This window comes from Phyllobates terribilis, unplaced genomic scaffold, assembly GCF_046119375.1.
Source record: "Phyllobates terribilis strain yellow unplaced genomic scaffold, ASM4611937v1 Scaffold_5__5_contigs__length_657084704, whole genome shotgun sequence".
NCBI lineage: Eukaryota > Metazoa > Chordata > Amphibia > Anura > Dendrobatidae > Phyllobates > Phyllobates terribilis.
Genome location: NW_027362765.1, coordinates 637,348,674 through 637,367,924, shown reverse-complemented (window position 1 = coordinate 637,367,924; position 19,251 = coordinate 637,348,674). Strand labels below are relative to the sequence as shown.

The following is a 19,251-nucleotide window of genomic DNA, read 5'->3' as shown; positions in this document are numbered from 1 at the left end:
AAGTATTGGCACTGTTTGAAAAATCATGTGATGCTTCTCTAATTCATGTAATTAACAGCACCTGTAACTTACCTGTGGCACCTAACAGGTGTTGGCAATAACTAAATCACACTTGCAGCCAGTTAACATGGATTAAAGTTGACTCAACCTCTGTTCTGTGTCCTTGTGTGTACCACATTGAGCATGGAGAAAAGAAAGAAGACCAAAGAACTGTCTGAGGACTTGAGAAACCAAATTGTGAGGAAGCATGAGCAATCTCAAGGCTACAAGTCCATCTCCAAAGACCTGAATGTTCCTGTGTCTTCCGTGCGCAGTGTCATCAAGAAGTTTAAAGCCCATGGCACTGTGGCTAACCTCCCTAGATGTGGACGGAAAAGTAAAATTGACGAGAGATTTCAACGCAAGATTGTGCGGATGGTGGATAAAGAACCTCGACTAACATCCAAACAAGTTCAAGCTGCCCTGCAGTCCGAGGGTACAACAGTGTCAACCCGTACTATCCGTCGGCGTCTGAATGAAAAGGGACTGTATGGTAGGATACCGAGGAAGACCCCACTTCTTACCCCGAGACATAAAAAAGCCAGGCTGGAGTTTGCCAAAACTTACCTGAGAAAGCCTAAAACGTTTTGGAAAAATGTTCTCTGGTCAGATGAGACAAAAGTAGAGCTTTTTGGGAAAAAGCATCAACATAGAGTGTACAGGAAAAAAAAGAGGCATTCAAAGAAAAGAACACGGTCCCTACAGTCAAACATGGCGGAGGTTCCCTGATGTTTTGGGGTTGCTTTGCTGCCTCTGGCACTGGACTGCTTGACCGTGTGCATGGCATTATGAAGTCTGAAGACTACCAACAAATTTTGCAGCATAATGTAGGGCCCAGTGTGAGAAAGATGGGTCTCCCTCAGAGGTCATGGGTCTTCCAGCAGGACAATGACCCAAAACACACTTCCAAAAGGACTATAAAATGGTTTGAGAGAAAGCACTGGAGACTTCTAAGGTGGCCAGCAATGAGTCCAGACCAGAATCCCATAGAACACTTGTGGAGAGATCTCAAAATGGCAGTTTGGAGAAGGCACCCTTCAAATATCAGGGACCTGGAGCAGTTTGCCAAAGAAGAATGGTCTACAATTCCAGCAGAGCATTTTAAGAAACTCATTGATGGTTACCGGAAGTGGTTGTTCGCAGTTATTTTGGCTAAAGGTTGCGCAACCAAGTATTAGGCTGAGGGTGCCAATACTTTTGTCTGGCCCATTTTTGGAGTTGTGTGTGAAATGATCAATGATTTGATTTTTGCTTCATTCTCTTTTGTATTTTTTCCTTGCAACCAAATTAAATGAAGATAATACCAAAGAATTTGTGATTGCAATCATTTTCATGAAGAAACTGAGTATTATCTGACAGAATTGCAGGGGTGCCAATACTTTTGGCCACCACTGTAATATAAACAGGCTGTGTCCGAAGACTCCATAGACTGCGCAAGCGCGATGCGCCTGCGCAGTCTGGTTCCAGACAGAAGAACGCATCCAGCTGTTACAGATAAGAGGAGTATACAGCACTGGAGATCGCGGTATGCATAGGCACTGAACGCATATCGCGATCTCCGGCGCCATAAGTACATACCTGACTGAGAGGAGTCTTGCTGCGGCGCCTCTGTTTGGGCCGGGGGAGGAGTCAGAATCAGCGCATGCGCATAGTACACTATCCAGCGCCAATTTAGTGAAGACACATTTGAAGTCTGCCTTCAACAAAATGGCGCCGGACAACTTGGTATGGGCACACGCTTAGTATGGCGCCGCACTCCTCCCCCAGGCTCCGGATGGGGGAGCAGGATGGGGCAGCAGAAAAGAGGATGGGGGCGCCGGATTGGGACACCACAAAAGAGAATGGAGGCAGCACAAAGGAGGATGGGGGCAGCACAAAAGAGGATGGGGTGCAAGATGGAGATAGCATAAAAAAGGATGGGGGCAGCGCAATAAAAGGATGGGGGCAGCGCAATAAAAGGATGGGGGCAGCGCAATAAAAGGATAGGGGCAGCGCAATAAAAGGATGGGGCCAGCGCAAAAGAGGATGGGGCCAGCGCAAAAGAGGATGGGAGCAGCGCAAAAGAGGATGAGAGCAGCGCAAAAGAGGATGAGAGCAGCGCAAAAGAGGATGAGAGCAGCGCAAAAGAGGATGAGAGCAGCGCAAAAGAGGATGGGAGCAGCGCAAAAGTGGATGGGAGCAGCGCAAAAGAGGATGGGAGCAGCGCAAAAGAGGATGGGGGCAGCGCAAAAGAGGATGGGGGCAGCGCAAAAGAGGATGGGGCAGCGCAAAAGAGGATGGGGCAGCGCAAAAGAGGATGGGAGCAGCGCAAAAGAGGATGGGAGCAGCGCAAAAGAGGATGGGAGCAGCGCAAAAGAGGATGGGAGCAGCGCAAAAGAGGATGGGAGCAGCGCAAAAGAGGATGGGAGCAGCGCAAAAGAGGATGGGAGCAGCGCAAAAGAGGATGGGAGCAGCGCAAAAGAGGATCGGGGCAGCACAAAAGAGGATCGGGGCAGCGCAAAAGAGGATCGGGGCAGCGCAAAAGAGGATCGGGGCAGCGCAAAAGAGGATCGGGGCAGCGCAAAAGAGGATCGGGGCAGCGCAAAAGAGGATGGGGCAGCGCAAAAGAGGATCGGGGCAGCGCAAAAGAGGATCGGGGCAGCGCAAAAGAGGATCGGGGCAGCGCAAAAGAGGATGGGGCAGCGCAAAAGAGGATGGGGCAGCGCAAAAGAGGATGGGGCAGCGCAAAAGAGGATGGGGCAGCGCAAAAGAGGATGGGGCAGCGCAAAAGAGGATGGGGCAGCGCAAAAGAAGATGGGGCAGCGCAAAAGAGGATGGGTGCAGCGCAAAAGAGGATGGGTGTAGCGCAAAAGGGGATGGGAGCAGCGCAAAAGAGGATGGGGGCAGCGCAAAAGAGGATGGGGCAGCGCAAAAGAAGATGGGGCAGCGCAAAAGAGGATGGGTGCAGCGCAAAAGAGGATGGGGGCAGCGCAAAAGAGGATGGGGGCAGCGCAAAAGAGGATGGGGCAGCGCAAAAGAGGATGGGGTAGCGCAAAAGAAGATGGGGGCAGCGCAAAAGAGGATGGGAGCAGCGCAAAAGAGGATGGGGGCAGCGCAAAAGAGGATGGGGGCAGCGTAAAAGAGGATGGGGCAGCACATACCAGGACGGGGGGCAGCACATACCATGACGGGGGGCAGCACATACCAGGATGGGGGGCAGCACATACCAGGACGGGGGGCAGCACATACCAGGACGGGGGGCAGCACATACCAGGACGGGGGGCAGCACATACCAGGACGGGGGAACACGATGGGTGCAGCACATACCAGGATGGGGGCAGCACATACCAGGATGGGGGCAGCACATACCAGGATGGGGGCAGCACATACCAGGATGGGGGCAGCACATACCAGGATGGGGGCAGCACATGCCAGGATGGGGGCAGCACATGCCAGGATGGGGGCAGCACATGCCAGGATGGGGGCAGCACATGCCAGGATGGGGGAGCATGGACCAGGATAGGGTAGCACATATCAATAAAAATGCTCGCCACCCGGGCATAGAATAGCTAGTATATTATATGATGGCCCACTGACCCATATATACAGTGGGGAAAATAAGTATGTGATACACTGCCGGTTTTGCAAGTTTTCCCACCTACAAACAATAGAGAGGTCTGTAATTTGCATTGTGGGAGACAGAATCTAAAAATAAAAACCAGAAAATCACATTGTATGATTTTAAGAATAAAATTGCATTTTACTGCATGAAATAAGTATTTGATCACCTACCAACCAGCTGACTCTCACAGACCTCTTGCCACTGTACCTCAATAAGTTACCTATGCAGGTCAGATCCACATGGGAAAGGGACTTGGGACCTCTGACAAAAAAGCAATGGGTGGATGTTCTGGAACCTACCCCTACGTTGGCGGTTTCGGAGGGACAAAGGCTCTCTCAGCTTTTTTTTTCTTGCATAGAGTATTGTAAGGTGGCTAATGGTCGTGTAGTCGACGGGAGGTATGTGTCACAGAGATGGCTGGTCTCTGTGATGTAACCCGGAGTGTTTCTCTAGTGCACATAAGCAGGGCCGGCCTTTGGGGCGTGCCAGCTGTGCAACTGCACAGGGCGCCTCAAACTTGAGAGTGAAGGGGGGCGCTGCGCTGGCTCCCTCCCCGTCGGTATTTTTCTTATGGAAGAGCAGAGAGGGAGCGCCCAGCGTTTCTTCTGTGCTCAGGCGCCGGCGCCCCCTCTCTGCTCTGAAATGTCCGGCCGGGACCCGGGCGCGCTGCACTCTCTCCTCCTCACACACAGGGGCGGAACTACCGCCCGTGCAGCCGGTTCATTGAACGGGGGCCCCGAGGGAGAGGGGGCCCCTTCAGCCTCCAGCAGGGCCGCCATCAGGGCATGACTGCCCTGACTCCAGTATGGGGCCCGGCCGGTAGGGGCCCCCTTGGGGGCCCCCCTCTTGTGTGTCTCTCTCCTCATGGGGCCCCCGGCCCCATGCTAAGCGCCGGGGCCGGAACATCTCTGTCATGATTTCTCTGACTTCCGGTCATGTGACGGCACCGTCACATGACCGGAAGTCAGGAGAACCTGGTGTCATCGATTTGGACGAGGATTCTGCAGGGATCGCATGGGGGTAAGTATAACAAGTTTTTTTTTTTTTTTAAATACAATTTACTAGGAGTGGGGGGAATGGGAGGTGCACATGTGGGGGAGGGGAATGAGAGAGGTGCACATGTGGGGGAGGGGGATGAGAGAGGTGCACATGTGGGGGAGGGGGATGAGAGGTGTGCACATGTGGGGGAGGGGGATGAGAGAGGTGCACATGTGGGGGAGGGGGATGAGAGAGGTGCACATGTGGGGGAGGGGGATGAGAGATGTGCACATGGGGGGGATGAGAGAGGTGCACATGTGGGGGAGGGGGATGAGAGAGGTGCACATGTGGGGGAGGGGGATGAGAGAGGTGCACATGTGGGGGAGTGGGATGAGAGAGGTGCACATGTGGGGGAGGGGGATGAGAGAGGGGCACATGTGGGGGAGGGGGATGAGAGATGTGCACATGGGGGGGTGAGAGCTGCACATGGGGGAATTGGGAGAAAATGAGCTGCACATGGGGGAATTGGGAGTAGGGGGATAATGAGCTGCACATAATGAATGTGGGGTGGGGGACAGTAAATGATGATGGGGTGGGGAGAGCAGGACATGATATAATGAATTGGGGCAGGGGGTGCATGTAAATAATGAATGCGGGGAGCAGGAAGTATAGAGTAGGGGGCGTTGCGGATGCAGGAGTGTAACTGGTAACAAATTGGCGGAAAGAGTAGAGGTTCTAATTAAATTATATATTAAGTGCCTATTTACAGTTAATGGGGGCACCGTGGTGGATTACAATTTATATTTGGAATGGTAGGTTGTATAATAACTAACCATATATTGATGGTGGATACACGTCTGTATTCAGCTGCGTAATGTAGAAGTTGGGGAATGTGCTCTAGATAACTGTGTTATTTTATGCAGAGACGAGTCCTGGCTGGAAGACGTAATGGCGGTCTGTGCTGGATGAAGGAGAAAAGCGTAGCTGAAGGACTTCACCTAGAGACGTCACCAGTGAGTCAGTGTATTACATGTACACTTACACTATATACTATGTACCGGGCTCCTGTGTATAATGTCACTGGTGATCACTGTATTACCTGTACACTGACACTATATACAGAGCTCCTGTGTATAATGTCACTGATGATCACTGTATTACCTGTACACTGACACTATATACAGAGCTCCTGTGTATAATGTCACTGGTGATCACTAGATTACCTGGACACTTACATTATACATACCATGTATAGAGCTCCCGTGCATAATGACACTTATGGTAATATTAGTAATGTGGTGGTAATATTAGTAATGTGGTGGTAATATGTGGTCTGGTCATGGTGTGGCAGTTTTTCCCCCTTCTGTGTGGTATTATTCGGTCACTATGTTGTGGTAATATGTGGTCTGGTCATGGTGTGGCAGTATTCCCTGTATGTGGTATTATTGGTCATTTTTAAAAAAAAATGTATATGACACATTCCCTTAAAGAAAACTAAATAAAAATATATCTAAAAAGAGTATTGGATATTTTAAGAAAATTTTAATAGGTTAGAGTAGGGCCCTGCCAGAAGAGTCTACCTTATCGTGGTGGCGGCTTTAAAACTTTTCAACTTTTGTTGCTTGTTATTACTTGATCATTTGATTAATAAAAAATGCACTTGTTGTTTTCACCTACATGAGTTTAATTTTTTTTCTTTGGGGGGGGGCGCCAAGAGGGATTTCGCACAGGGCGCCATATACCCTAAGGCCGGCCCTGCACATAAGCACTAACAGGATCGTTTGGTGCACATGAGAGCCATGTTATGGGTAGCTAGGAGAGAATGGGTGGGTGCAGCTACCAACATATCTCACCTCTGGGTGTGGTTTGTGTGTTTGGCGGGAGAAGGCCTCCTGTGTATGTGTCTCCAAACCAAGCCAGGATACTGGATGCTACCCCAGCCTGAATGAGCAGAGACCTGCTAATGACGTTTACATTGTTTGCCTGATCTAACAGCTATTTTTCTGTTTGGCTTCTGGGTTTATGAAGCAATAAACCCACATGAATTTTTAAAGGTACAAGCCTCCTGTTTTACTCCTGTCGCACCCAAGTGAGTAAAACCCCTACAGCATATAAAATGCCTAGTCTGTTGTACAAAATTGGGATCAGACAGGATGCGCAATGTCCTAGATGTGGGCAGGATAACACACATCTTATGCACAGGATGTGGGAGTGTGGAGCATTGGAGAGATGTTTGGACCTTGCGAGACAGGTCTATGGCATCCAGATATAGCCAAGCCCGTTGTGGTATGTCCTGGGTCTTCAGGAACAGGGGACTGATCCAGATTCTCCAATGAACTTGGGTATTTCCCCATACTATATATCAGACTATGAAACGGTTAGCTTGTTATTGGCTAGATGCTGCCCCCCATCTATTGGAGAGCTTAAGAACAAAATGAACAACATAATACGTTTGGAGAAGGAAGTATATCTGAAAAGAAATGCATAAGTTCTATAAGATTTGGAAGTAATGGGTGGATGCAGGGGCGCCATCAGGGCATTAGTGCCCTTACTGGCGTAGGGAGCAAGGTGAGCAGAGGGTCCCGAATGGGTCCCCGGCAGCGCGCCCCCCTCAGCTCACCAGGCCTCAGGGAACAGAACTTGCATCCTCGCTCGGACACGGGTTCACTTTAAAGCTATTGCCGTGTTGGAGTCTTCCCGCACGGCAATATTTAACGGCCGCCAGCCGATCACAGACGGGCAGCTGACGTCACGCGCATTTTTCTGGCGTATGGTAAGGAGGAATTTTTTTTTTTGAGACATGCAGGGGAGAGCCGAGCTGAGACGTGCAGGGGAGAGCCGAGCTGAGACGTGCAGGGGAGAGCCGAGCTGAGACGTGCAGGGGAGAGCCGAGCTGAGACGTGCAGGGGAGAGCCGAGCTGAGACGTGCAGGGGAGAGCCGAGCTGAGACGTGCAGGGGAGAGCCGAGCTGAGACGTGCAGGGGAGAGCCGAGCTGAGACGTGCAGGGGAGAGCCGAGCTGAGACGTGCAGGGGAGAGCCGAGCTGAGACGTGCAGGGGAGAGCCGAGCTGAGACGTGCAGGGGAGAGCCGAGCTGAGACGTGCAGGGGAGAGCCGAGCTGAGACGTGCAGGGGAGAGCCGAGCTGAGACGTGCAGGGGAGAGCCGAGCTGAGACGTGCAGGGGAGAGCCGAGCTGAGACGTGCAGGGGAGAGCCGAGCTGAGACGTGCAGGGGAGAGCCGAGCTGAGACGTGCAGGGGAGAGCCGAGCTGAGACGTGCAGGGGAGAGCCGAGCTGAGACGTGCAGGGGAGAGCCGAGCTGAGACGTGCAGGGGAGAGCCGAGCTGAGACGTGCAGGGGAGAGCCGAGCTGAGACGTGCAGGGGAGAGCCGAGCTGAGACGTGCAGGGGAGAGCCGAGCTGAGACGTGCAGGGGAGAGCCGAGCTGAGACGTGCAGGGGAGAGCCGAGCTGAGACGTGCAGGGGAGAGCCGAGCTGAGACGTGCAGGGGAGAGCCGAGCTGAGACGTGCAGGGGAGAGCCGAGCTGAGACGTGCAGGGGAGAGCCGAGCTGAGACGTGCAGGGGAGAGCCGAGCTGAGACGTGCAGGGGAGAGCCGAGCTGAGACGTGCAGGGGAGAGCCGAGCTGAGACGTGCAGAGGACAGCCGAGCTGAGACGTGCAGGGGAGAGCCGAGCTGAGACGTGCAGGGGAGAGCCGAGCTGAGACGTGCAGGGGACAGCCGAGCTGAGACGTGCAGGGGACAGCCGAGCTGAGACGTGCAGGGGACAGCCGAGCTGAGACGTGCAGGGGACAGCCGAGCTGAGACGTGCAGGGGACAGCCGAGCTGAGACGTGCAGGGGACAGCCGAGCTGAGACGTGCAGGGGACAGCCGAGCTGAGACGTGCAGGGGAGAGCCGAGCTGAGACGTGCAGGGGAGTGCCGAGCTGAGACGTGCAGGGGAGTGCCGAGCTGAGACGTGCAGGGGAGAGCCGAGCTGAGACGTGCAGGGGAGAGCCGAGCTGAGACGTGCAGGGGAGAGCCGAGCTGAGACGTGCAGGGGAGAGCCGAGCTGAGACGTGCAGGGGAGAGCCGAGCTGAGACGTGCAGGGGAGAGCCGAGCTGAGACGTGCAGGGGAGAGCCGAGCTGAGACGTGCAGGGGAGAGCCGAGCTGAGACGTGCAGGGGAGAGCCGAGCTGAGACGTGCAGGGGAGAGCCGAGCTGAGACGTGCAGGGGAGAGCCGAGCTGAGACGTGCAGGGGAGAGCCGAGCTGAGACGTGCAGGGGAGAGCCGAGCTGAGACGTGCAGGGGAGAGCCGAGCTGAGACGTGCAGGGGAGAGCCGAGCTGAGACGTGCAGGGGAGAGCCGAGCTGAGACGTGCAGGGGAGAGCCGAGCTGAGACGTGCAGGGGAGAGCCGAGCTGAGACGTGCAGGGGAGAGCCGAGCTGAGACGTGCAGGGGAGAGCCGAGCTGAGACGTGCAGGGGAGAGCCGAGCTGAGACGTGCAGGGGAGAGCCGAGCTGAGACGTGCAGGGGAGAGCCGAGCTGAGACGTGCAGGGGAGAGCCGAGCTGAGACGTGCAGGGGAGAGCCGAGCTGAGACGTGCAGGGGAGAGCCGAGCTGAGACGTGCAGGGGAGAGCCGAGCTGAGACGTGCAGAGGACAGCCGAGCTGAGACGTGCAGGGGAGAGCCGAGCTGAGACGTGCAGGGGAGAGCCGAGCTGAGACGTGCAGGGGAGAGCCGAGCTGAGACGTGCAGGGGAGAGCCGAGCTGAGACGTGCAGGGGAGAGCCGAGCTGAGACGTGGAGGGGAGAGCAGAGCTGAGACGTGGAGGGGAGAGCTGAGACGAGGAGGGGAGAGCTGAGACGTGGAGGGGAGAGCTGAGACGTGGAGGGGAGAGCTGAGACGTGGAGGGGAGAGCTGAGACGTGGAGGGGAAAGCTGAGACGTGGAGGGGAGAGCTGAGACATGGAGGGGAGAGCTGAGACATGGAGGGGAGAGCTGAGACATGACATGAGGGCAGGATTAAGTCAAATGGGGTCCAGAATGGAGTACTTATGGGAGCAGGACGTGGGACATTATTACTGTAGGGGCTATTTATGGATACTATTACTGCTGTGATGTATTTTAATTTTGAGGATACTGTTTTCAGTGGGGGGGTCCTGTTACTGTGCAGGGTGACACTGTCACTTTTTCTTCATCTGGTGTAGTGTAGAAGTTGGGGAAAGAGGGTAATGTGCTCTGGAAACTGCTGTAGATAAGGCTGTGTGCCCACTATGCGGATTTAATGTGTTTCCGTGGCGCCATTTCCGCCGCGAAAACGCATTAAAAACGCATGTTAAGTTGTCTGCCATGTTCGCCAATGATAATCCGCATGTGCTGTGCACATGCTGTGGAAATTTCCACTGCGGATTATCAATGCGAAAAAATCTGCAGCACAACCATTTCTTGTGCGTAAACGCGGCAAAATCGCCGCCACTGACTTGCATTGCACTGCATAACATCCGCATGTATGTGTGTATGTATGCGGATGTTATGTGGTTCAATGCACGGATGGTACCCGGGTCTGGAGAAGAGGAGACTCTCCTCCAGACCCGGGTACCATTAGTAAAAAAAGAATTAAAACGTAAAAAATAAAAAAAAAAAACATTATACTTACCTCTCCGCAGCCCCCGGTCTCCTCTCCGTTGGCGTGCTCTGTCCTCGGCGTTCTGAAAGGACCTGCGCTGACGTCATTTAGTCATGTGATGGTCACGCAACAGCTGACTTAATTACGTCAGCGCAGGTCCATTCAGAACACCTCGGGACGCAGAGGATCACAGGGATACTAGTGCACCACCCACTGACGAAGGTCTGCCAAAACGTGCGTTGGGGTGGACCCACCCAGCAAGCGGCATTGCTCCCGTTCCCCTTACTTAAGGTATATATGCAGTCCACACATAATTTGTGTATTTACCTATTTTCTATATGTAACCCTTGCACAGATACAACTATGTAGTGGTGAGGATCACTGTGAGCGATTGACTTGTCATCTTTTACCTAATATGCCAGGTTTCTGGGTGGTTTGCATGTCCTGTCTGCTCTTGCACATGTTTTTTTCCGTGTCATTTCTCTTCAATGAGAGATAATTGTTCTAATAATTGCATGTTTAACCCCTTTACCCCCCCAAGGTGGTTTGCACCTTAATGACCAGGTCAATTTTTACAATTCTGATCACTGTCACTTTGGAAGTAATAACTCTGGAACGCTTCAACGGATCCCACTGATTCTGAGAATATTTTTTTCGTGACATATTGTACTTCATGATAGTGGTAAAATTTCTTTGATATCACTTGCGTTTATTTGTGAGAAACACGGAAATTTGGTGAAAATTTAGAACATTTCATAATTTTCATGCCTTAAATCAGAGAAATATGTCAAACAAAATAGTTAATAAATAACATTTCCCACATGTCTACTTTACATCAGCACAATTTTGGAATCAATTTTTTTTTGGGATAGGTAGTTATAAGGGTTAAAAGTTGACCAGCGATTTCTCATTTTTCCAATAAAATTTACAAAACCATTTTTTAGGGACCACATCACATTTGAAGTGACTTTAAGGGGCTTATATGACAGAAAATAACCCAAAGTGACACCATTCTAAAAACTGCACCCCTCAAGGTGCTCAAAACCACATTCAAGAAGTTTATTAACCCTTCAGGTGCTTCACAGGAATTTTTGGAATATGGAAGGAATAAATGAACATTTATTTTTTTTCACAAAAATGTTACTTTAGACCCAATTTTTTTTTCCGCAATGTTAACAGGAAAAAATGGACCCCAAACTTTGTTGTGCAATTTCTCCTGAGCACGCATATACCCCATATGTGGGGAAAAAATCACTGTTTGGGTGCACGGCAGGGTTCGGAAGGGAAGGAGCGCCATTTTACTTTTTGAATGTAAAACTTGCATGAATAATTAGTGGATGCCATGTCACATTTGGGGAGCCCCTGATGTGCCTAAATAGTGGAAACCCCCCACAGATGACACTACTTTGGAAACTAGACCCCTCAGGGAACTTATTTAGCTTTGTGGGGAACATTTTGAGCCCCCAGGGGCTTCACAGAAATTTATAACATTGAGCCGTAAAAATAAAATTTTCACATTTTTCCCACAAAAATGCTTTTCAGCCCCCAATTTTGCATTTTCAGAAAGGTAACAGGAGAAATTGCACCACGCAACTTGATGTGCAATTTCTCCTGAGTAAGCCAATACCCTATATTTGGGAGAAAAACACTATTTGGGCGCACGGCAGGGTTTGGTAGGGAAGGAGCGCCATTTGACTTTTTGAATGTAAAACTTGCTTGAATAATTAGCGGACGCCATGTCGCGTTTGGGGAGCCCCTGATGTGCCTAAACTGTGGAAACCCCCCACAAGTGATACCATTTTGGAAAATACACCCCTCAAGGATTTTATCAAGGGGTATAGTGAACATTTTGAACACAGAGGTACAACACAGAATTTAATAAAATAAGGTCATCATATTGAATAAGTTATCATTAGTCTTCAGCGCAAGTGCTCGCTACTTGAGTTTGTATCGGGTACTGGGGTATGCACCATGTATCGCGGATGCTCAAGTCCCTGTCCCGCATGTTTCATGGTTATTAGACACCCAAAAAAAAATATGCGGGGATCGCTCGTACATGGCAGGCAAGGTTTTTTTGGCTGTGTAACAGCTGCAAAACATATGGGGCGGAGACTCGAGCATGTCACTCGACTACTCAGGATACTCTTTGCACACCCGAGCACCCGATGCAAACTCAAGTAGCAAGCACTTGCACTCAACACTGGTCACCATATCGTCGTAATTTTTTTTCTTTACTTTTGAAAAAAATCCTAACCTTAGCCCAACCTTAACCCTAGCACAACCTTAACCCTAGCACAACCCTAACCCTAGCACAACCCTAACCCTAGCCCAACGCTAACCCTAGCCCAACGCTAACCCTAGCCCAGCCCTAACCCTAGCCCAACCCTATCCCTACTAACTCTACCACAACCGTAAGCCTAGAGTTTATTTTTTACGCCTTTCCTCATGCGGTATAAGTGATTAGATGACTTTATTCTTCGGGTCGGTGCGATTACAGTGATACCAGATTCATATCGGGTTTTTATAATTGGCAGCTGTCACACACTAAAGAAAACTTTTTATTGCAAAGACTAGTTTTTGCATCGCCATATTTTGAGAGCTATAATTTTTCCATATTTCGGCCGACGGCCATGTGACTGTTTTTTGTGGGACAAGTTGACGTTTTTATTGGTACCATGTGACACGTGGGTTTCTATTCAGATTTTTGGAAGGTAGAGTAAACCAAAACCAACGATTCAGGAATTGTTTGTTTTTTTATGCCGTTCTACGTGTGGTAAAATTGATAAGGTAGCTTTATTCTTCGGGTCAGTACGTTTACAGCGGTACCATTTATATTTTTTTTTTATGTTTTGACACTTTTACACAATAAAAACTACTTTATAGAAAAAATTATTTTTTATCGCTTTATTCTGAGCACTATAACTTTCATTTTTCGGCTGATGGAGCTGTATGGCGGCTTGTTTTTTGCGGGACAAGATAACGTTTTCAGCTGTACCATTTTTATTTACATTCGTCTTTTTGATTGCGCTTTATTCCATTTTTTGTTTGGGGGTATGATGATAAAGCATCATTTTTTTTGTTTCATTTTTTATTTTTTTACAGTTTTCACTAAAGGGGTTAACTAGTGGTACATTTTTATAGGTCAGGTCGTTACGGACGCTGCGATACCAAATATGTGTACTTTACTTTTTTTTTTCATAATACAGGTACATATTTATGGGTGCAGTATATATTTTTTTTGGGTGTCGGGATTATTTTTTTAATTTTTTTAAAATATTTTTACATTTTTTTTTTTTTCACTTTCTGGCACTTTTTTACTTGTATAGTATGTCCCACTATAGGACTTTCACTTTTTGCAGCCTGATCGCTTATATAGCATAGAGATGCAGCAGAATGTCTATGCTATATTCAGCCTGTCAGCACAGCATGCAGATGTTACTTAGGTCGGGCACTGCACACGACCAAAGTAACTTCCTACTTCCTGGCAACTCAGATGTCTTCATGACTACATCGGGTCACCATGACAAGCATCGGGACCCCGGAGAGGAGGTAACTAAGTAAGCAGCGCTTACCTCCTCTTGCTCCCAGAATGCTGCGATCGACTTCGATGACAGTATTTCGGGGGTTAATGTGCTGGGAGCGGTGCGGGACAGATCCTAGCACATAGCACCGGGTGTCAGCTGTGACAATCAGCCGACACCCGGTGGTGTTCGCGCTCTTTGGGCGAAATCGCCAGGGCGTACTAATACGTATCTGGTCCATAAGGCCCAAGGCACAGATACGTATTCGTACACTTTGGGCCAGAAAGGGGTTAATAAAATTTCTATTTTTACATAATTCTGCTTATGGGCTTTTTGTCGCTGTGTTTTCTCTTTCTGTTCGGTTTTTGCTCTGATTTGCGGTGCCCTTTATTATTGGTCCATAGCATATTCCACTGGGGTGTGATCCATCTTTCAACTTTCCGATATAATGCTTGTTTTTCTGTGGTATATCTCAATGAATTACCTCTTCGAGCAATTTCTGTATTCCATTTCAGAGATTGTAAAGAGTACAGCCTGAATGACCTACTAAAGGAAAAAATCATCTAAAAGGCATCTATCATGGAATGTAAGAGCCTGGATATGTCTCCTATAGCCGGATTAAATGAGTTGAACTACTTATACTAAGCTGGATCCTGACCAATAAAACTAGGATAGTAGGCAGGTCAGAGAGACACAAGCATGTTTCAGTTTTTCTTTTTTTAATAAATTTGCAAAAATTTCTACATTTCTGTTTTTTTCCAGTAAAGATGGGGTGCAGAGTGTACGTTAATGAGAAAAAAAAATGAACTTTTTAGAATTTACCAAATGGCTGCAAAGAAACAAAGAGTGAAAAATTTAAAGGGGTCTGAATACTTTCCGTACCCACTGACATAGGTTGAATAAAGGCCTAGGTCCATCAAGTTCTACCTTCCTCCACCAATTGTACATTTTGTTACTAATTTAACTATAACCACAACAGGTTTAAAAAGGAGATGTGATCAGAAAAGGGGAAAAATAGAGAAATGTTGCCTTTCCTGTTTTTTTTTTCTTGCAACCTTAGAGGGGTATGAATAGCAGAGCAGCCCATTGCTGTCAATCACCCTTTGTAAATATGACTGGCAGAAATAAATGTAATCCTCCTCAAGAACAGAACAAAAGAACGAAGATTAAAAAATAATAAAAAAAATAAGCAAATCGCAATGGATCAAAATGTTTGCTGGGTCTGCCTCCATCAGTGACCAGGCTAAAACTGATGAGTCTGGTGCAGACTAAAGGGTTTCCAAAGAATGCCAGGAAAGTCTTGCATAAGAGGAGTAATCTTTTTTCTTTGCATAACTAGGGACAAATTGATATTGGCATGGCTATTACCATGGTGCTGTGCTCCCCCAAGATCATGCTAATGAGTAAGGTATATTATTTAGAGGACTATATTCAAAGAACAAGGATTAGTATAGAAGGCTAATTTATTTATGATCGCTTAGCAGGAAGATATAACTAAAATTAAACAATACCTGTTTGCTTTTAAAATGTTCACAGTACCTTTAGATCATCCTTAAAAGGATCTGTATTTGCAGTACTCATTCTCAAAGCTAGTTCTAACAGAGCTTCCAGTCGAGTTGGAATGATGTCTTCCACTGTCTTCTTGAGCTCTTCTTCTGTGAGATCCATGAAATGGACAAAAAAGTCTCCTTGATTCATGAGGAAATAGTGCTTGATGGACCTTATAACAAGAAAGTAAAAATAAAACATAAAAGAATGCACATCAATTTACGTTTCAGTTCAGACTCTGTTTTTTTCTTTGTAGTTTAGTGTGCTTTAGTATATATAAGGGTGTGGCCGCCCTTTGTCTGAGCTGAAAGGTTCATTCTGCCTCTCAGGTCTATGCTTCTACTAAGGGTTCAGTCTCTCTGCCCTTATCCATATGTATGTCACTTGACAAATGGTAAGATTTTAATAGTAGAGTTAGGACTGTCCCATAAGGGTTGCAGTGACGTGGCGGGATGGCTTTTACATTATTTTGATAAAAATTTATGTTAACTAAACACCCTTTATTATTTATCATTATTTTATGCACTGTGCGATTTATCCATTTACTTTTAGGTATATGTGTTTTTTGCTTTTGTCTTTGTTTTTATTTATAAAAAGAATGGTGAAAAATAAAGGTGCAGCTCAGCACGGTTTAAGTATTGGAACACAGCACTGGAAAACAGTTTATAGTCAAATTGTGAGCTTTCCCAAGTTATCTCATTTTTGTAACTAAATAAACACTGTTTGTGCTTCACAACTATAGTTACTGATTGTTAAAAGTTTCTGATCCATTGTTCTAAAGTTTAAACAATGTTTATTTAGTTGGGACAGCAAAATCTCGCAGTCTGACTACAAAAGTGTAGAGTGGACAAATGTGGGATAAAACAACCTTGAAATTTGGACCCAACTTTAGCTTGAAAGTCAAATCTTTTAAAGGTAATTTAGGGAAAGATTTCTTCGTCATTTTTAATTAGGGTTATTAAAGAAAATCTTGTGTGGCTGCAAGTTTTTCATGAATAAGTTAGGCAGTCTTTTACTAGCTGGGGATGTAAGGATATGATCCAGCTCCCAGATTCATATTTCCACAAAATGTTAAAACCAATAGTCCTTTATTATAACCATTTTAAAATTTAAGAGTAAATATGACAAAATTAAAGAAGTTGTGCACTACTTTAGACTACCCCCCCAATGTATCCCCCCGGGGCCCCTAAGACTTTTTGTAAATACCTTCCGTTGCAGATACTGCCTGTGAGCGGCGTTATCGGTGGCCACTCACAGGCATCACGTGACCCCGTGCTGACATCACCACAAGTGAGGCATGACTCAGCGCTGGGGTCCCCGCTGTGGCGGCTGTGTTGTGGGCGGGGTTACCCGCTTTCCCAATGAATGGGGAGAGGCAGAGCGCGCGGTGAATGCCGTGTGTGACGCAGGGGGTAACCCCGCCCACAGCCTGGCATCCACCGTGGAACCAGGAAGAAAAAGACCCCCGGCTGCTGCCAGCACTTGTCGTGACATCAGAGGATGTCAGAGCTGGCTGCAGCCGGGGATCACATGATGCCTGTGAGCGGCCAGTGATAGCGCCGCTCACAGGCAGTATCTGCAAAGAAAGGTATTTACAAAAAGTCTTAGGGGGATAGTCTAAAGTAGTGGACAACCCCTTTAATAACAGGCAGTTAAACCTCTGACAAGAGGTAGAGGGGGGAAGGAGGCAGAAAAAAATTTACGCAACCATACGCGTTTCAAATGCCAGGCATTTTTAGGATTTGGTATCAGAGTAATCAGACAGACAAAACGAACCTTAAGGGTATGTGCACACGATGCAGAAATGCTCAGGATTTTTTCCTGAGCGTTTCTGCATCTCTCTGGCAGGAAAAAACGCATGCGGATTGTACATGCGGTTTCCTGCCAGGGACATGCGGAAATGAAGCGGTCTTCACTTTCATTTCCGCATGCGGGTTGACAAGCGCTTCCCAAGCGATTTTAGCATCACTTGGAAAGTGCTTGTCAACTTCACACTATATAAATCCATGCAACCGGCTTGGATTTATATAGTGTGTGATGTCAAAAAATAAAAAATAAATCTATACGTTACCCTCTGATGGCCCCAGGTGTCCTGCTTCATCGGTCCCGGCTGCCGGCAGTGAAGACTGTAGGACCTTCCGACGTCAGCGTCACGTGACCCGTCACATGACTCTGACGTCAGCGAAGGTCCTTCATTCAACCGCGAAGTGCGCGGGAAGCCGGCAGGACGCAGCGCGGGCCGTCAGAAGGTGAGAATATATATATTTTTTATTTTATTCTTTTTTTTTTAATGGTACCTGGGTCTGGATGAGAGTCCTCTCATCCACACCCGGGTACCATCCGCACATTAGACTGCATGAAAAGCGCATCAACATATACAGTGATGCGGATTCCATGCGGTCTAATGCAAGTCAATGGCGGCAAAAGAGCAGCGTTTCCGCAAAATTAAGTGACATGCTGCGGATTTTTGACCGCAGCGTTTACGCTGCGGAAAAATCCGCATCATGGGCACAGCACATGCGGATTTCCATTGGGGAACATTGCTGCCCTTCTACCATGCGTTTTTCATGCGTTTCCGCGGAGTTTACGCAACTGCAAAAACGCCGCGGAAACGCATGAAAAACGCATCGTGTGAACTCAGCCTTAAGGAAGACAGGAATAATTAGAAAACAGGAATCAGATGGGTGAGATGCCCCAGGGGAAATCCTCAGGGAAAATCACCCTACATAAACTTGAAACAAAGAAATATGCAATGTCTAGTCAGATAATTACAGCAGTGATATATATAAAAAACAATAATAAGAATGATTAAAAACCATTTTTTCTTCTCAATCTGTGTTGGACCAATTCAGACTCTGCATTGTAAAATATAAACAAGCTGGACAAAATGAACCCAGTGTTAATAATATATAATATTAGTCTTTTACTAGCGATAGGTAGTCTTTGGGACGTATATAGTAAATCGGCAGAGAGCTACATTCTTGTATAGCTAGAAACTTAAACTGAGAAACGGACTACATGAGTAATAATTCACACTAATAAGTAGAATTATTTAGGCTCATATACAAACACAGAAAAAAAAATTATGAAAAAAGTACCAAATGTGTTATACACATATCAGACTGACTCGCCACAATGAGTAACCACATCTGGCCCATATCTCTTAAATACAAAAGTTTCTGGACATAAATTATATGCAAAAATTGATAAACACAATACAATTAGTACAGTGCTGCTCACCATTATTGGAACCCCTTCATTTTTTCATAGACTATACAAGATCTTCAGAAATAAATGGAAATGTTCCAAAGTTATATCCTCAGGATTTTTTAATTAGTAGTCCAAAGTAATACAATAATAAAACATTGTTTTTCAACTTCCATGTTGCAATTTCACACAGAATAAACACCATGTGCAGCAATAAAGGCACCCCTAATTAATACTTGTTTGCACACCCTTTGGCATTGATGACAGCTTCCAAACGTTTCTTGCAGCCATCTATAAGCTTCTTGCACTTCTCAGCTGGAATTTTCCCCCACTCTTCCTTTGCAGTTTGTTCAAGCTCTTGAATATTTGCAGGGTTCTTTTTCCCAATAGCAGATTTCAGCTCACCCCAAAGATTTTCAATGGGATTGAGGTCAAGACTCATAGCTGGCCATTTTAAAACAGTTCATTTTTTCTTTTTCAACCATTCCTGTGTACTTTTGGATGTGTGTTTTGGGTCATTGTCTTGATGGAGGACCCATAATCTTTGACTCAACCCAAGATTTCTTGCACTGGGTAGGACACGTTGCTCTAAAATTTTTTGATAATTCTCTGATTTCATGATTCCTGTGATATGGTCAAGGCCTCCTGCAACAAAGCAACCCCACAGCACTATGGTACCTCCACCATGTTTAACTGTTGGTAAGGTGTTCTTTTCCTTATTAGCCTCATTG

At 47.4% G+C, this 19,251-nt stretch overlaps 1 protein-coding gene across 3 annotated transcripts in view; it reads right to left on the bottom strand.

The window, feature by feature from the left end:
* Nucleotides 1-19,251, bottom strand: part of TUBGCP2 (tubulin gamma complex component 2) — a 348,385-nt gene that overhangs the window by 90,261 nt on the left and 238,873 nt on the right. For all 3 annotated transcript variants that reach the window (XM_073686175.1, XM_073686172.1, XM_073686173.1), the window contains exon 11: nt 15,305-15,485. In XM_073686175.1, coding sequence (XP_073542276.1) covers nt 15,305-15,485 — 181 coding nt within the window. The remainder of the gene's footprint in view (nt 1-15,304; nt 15,486-19,251) is intronic.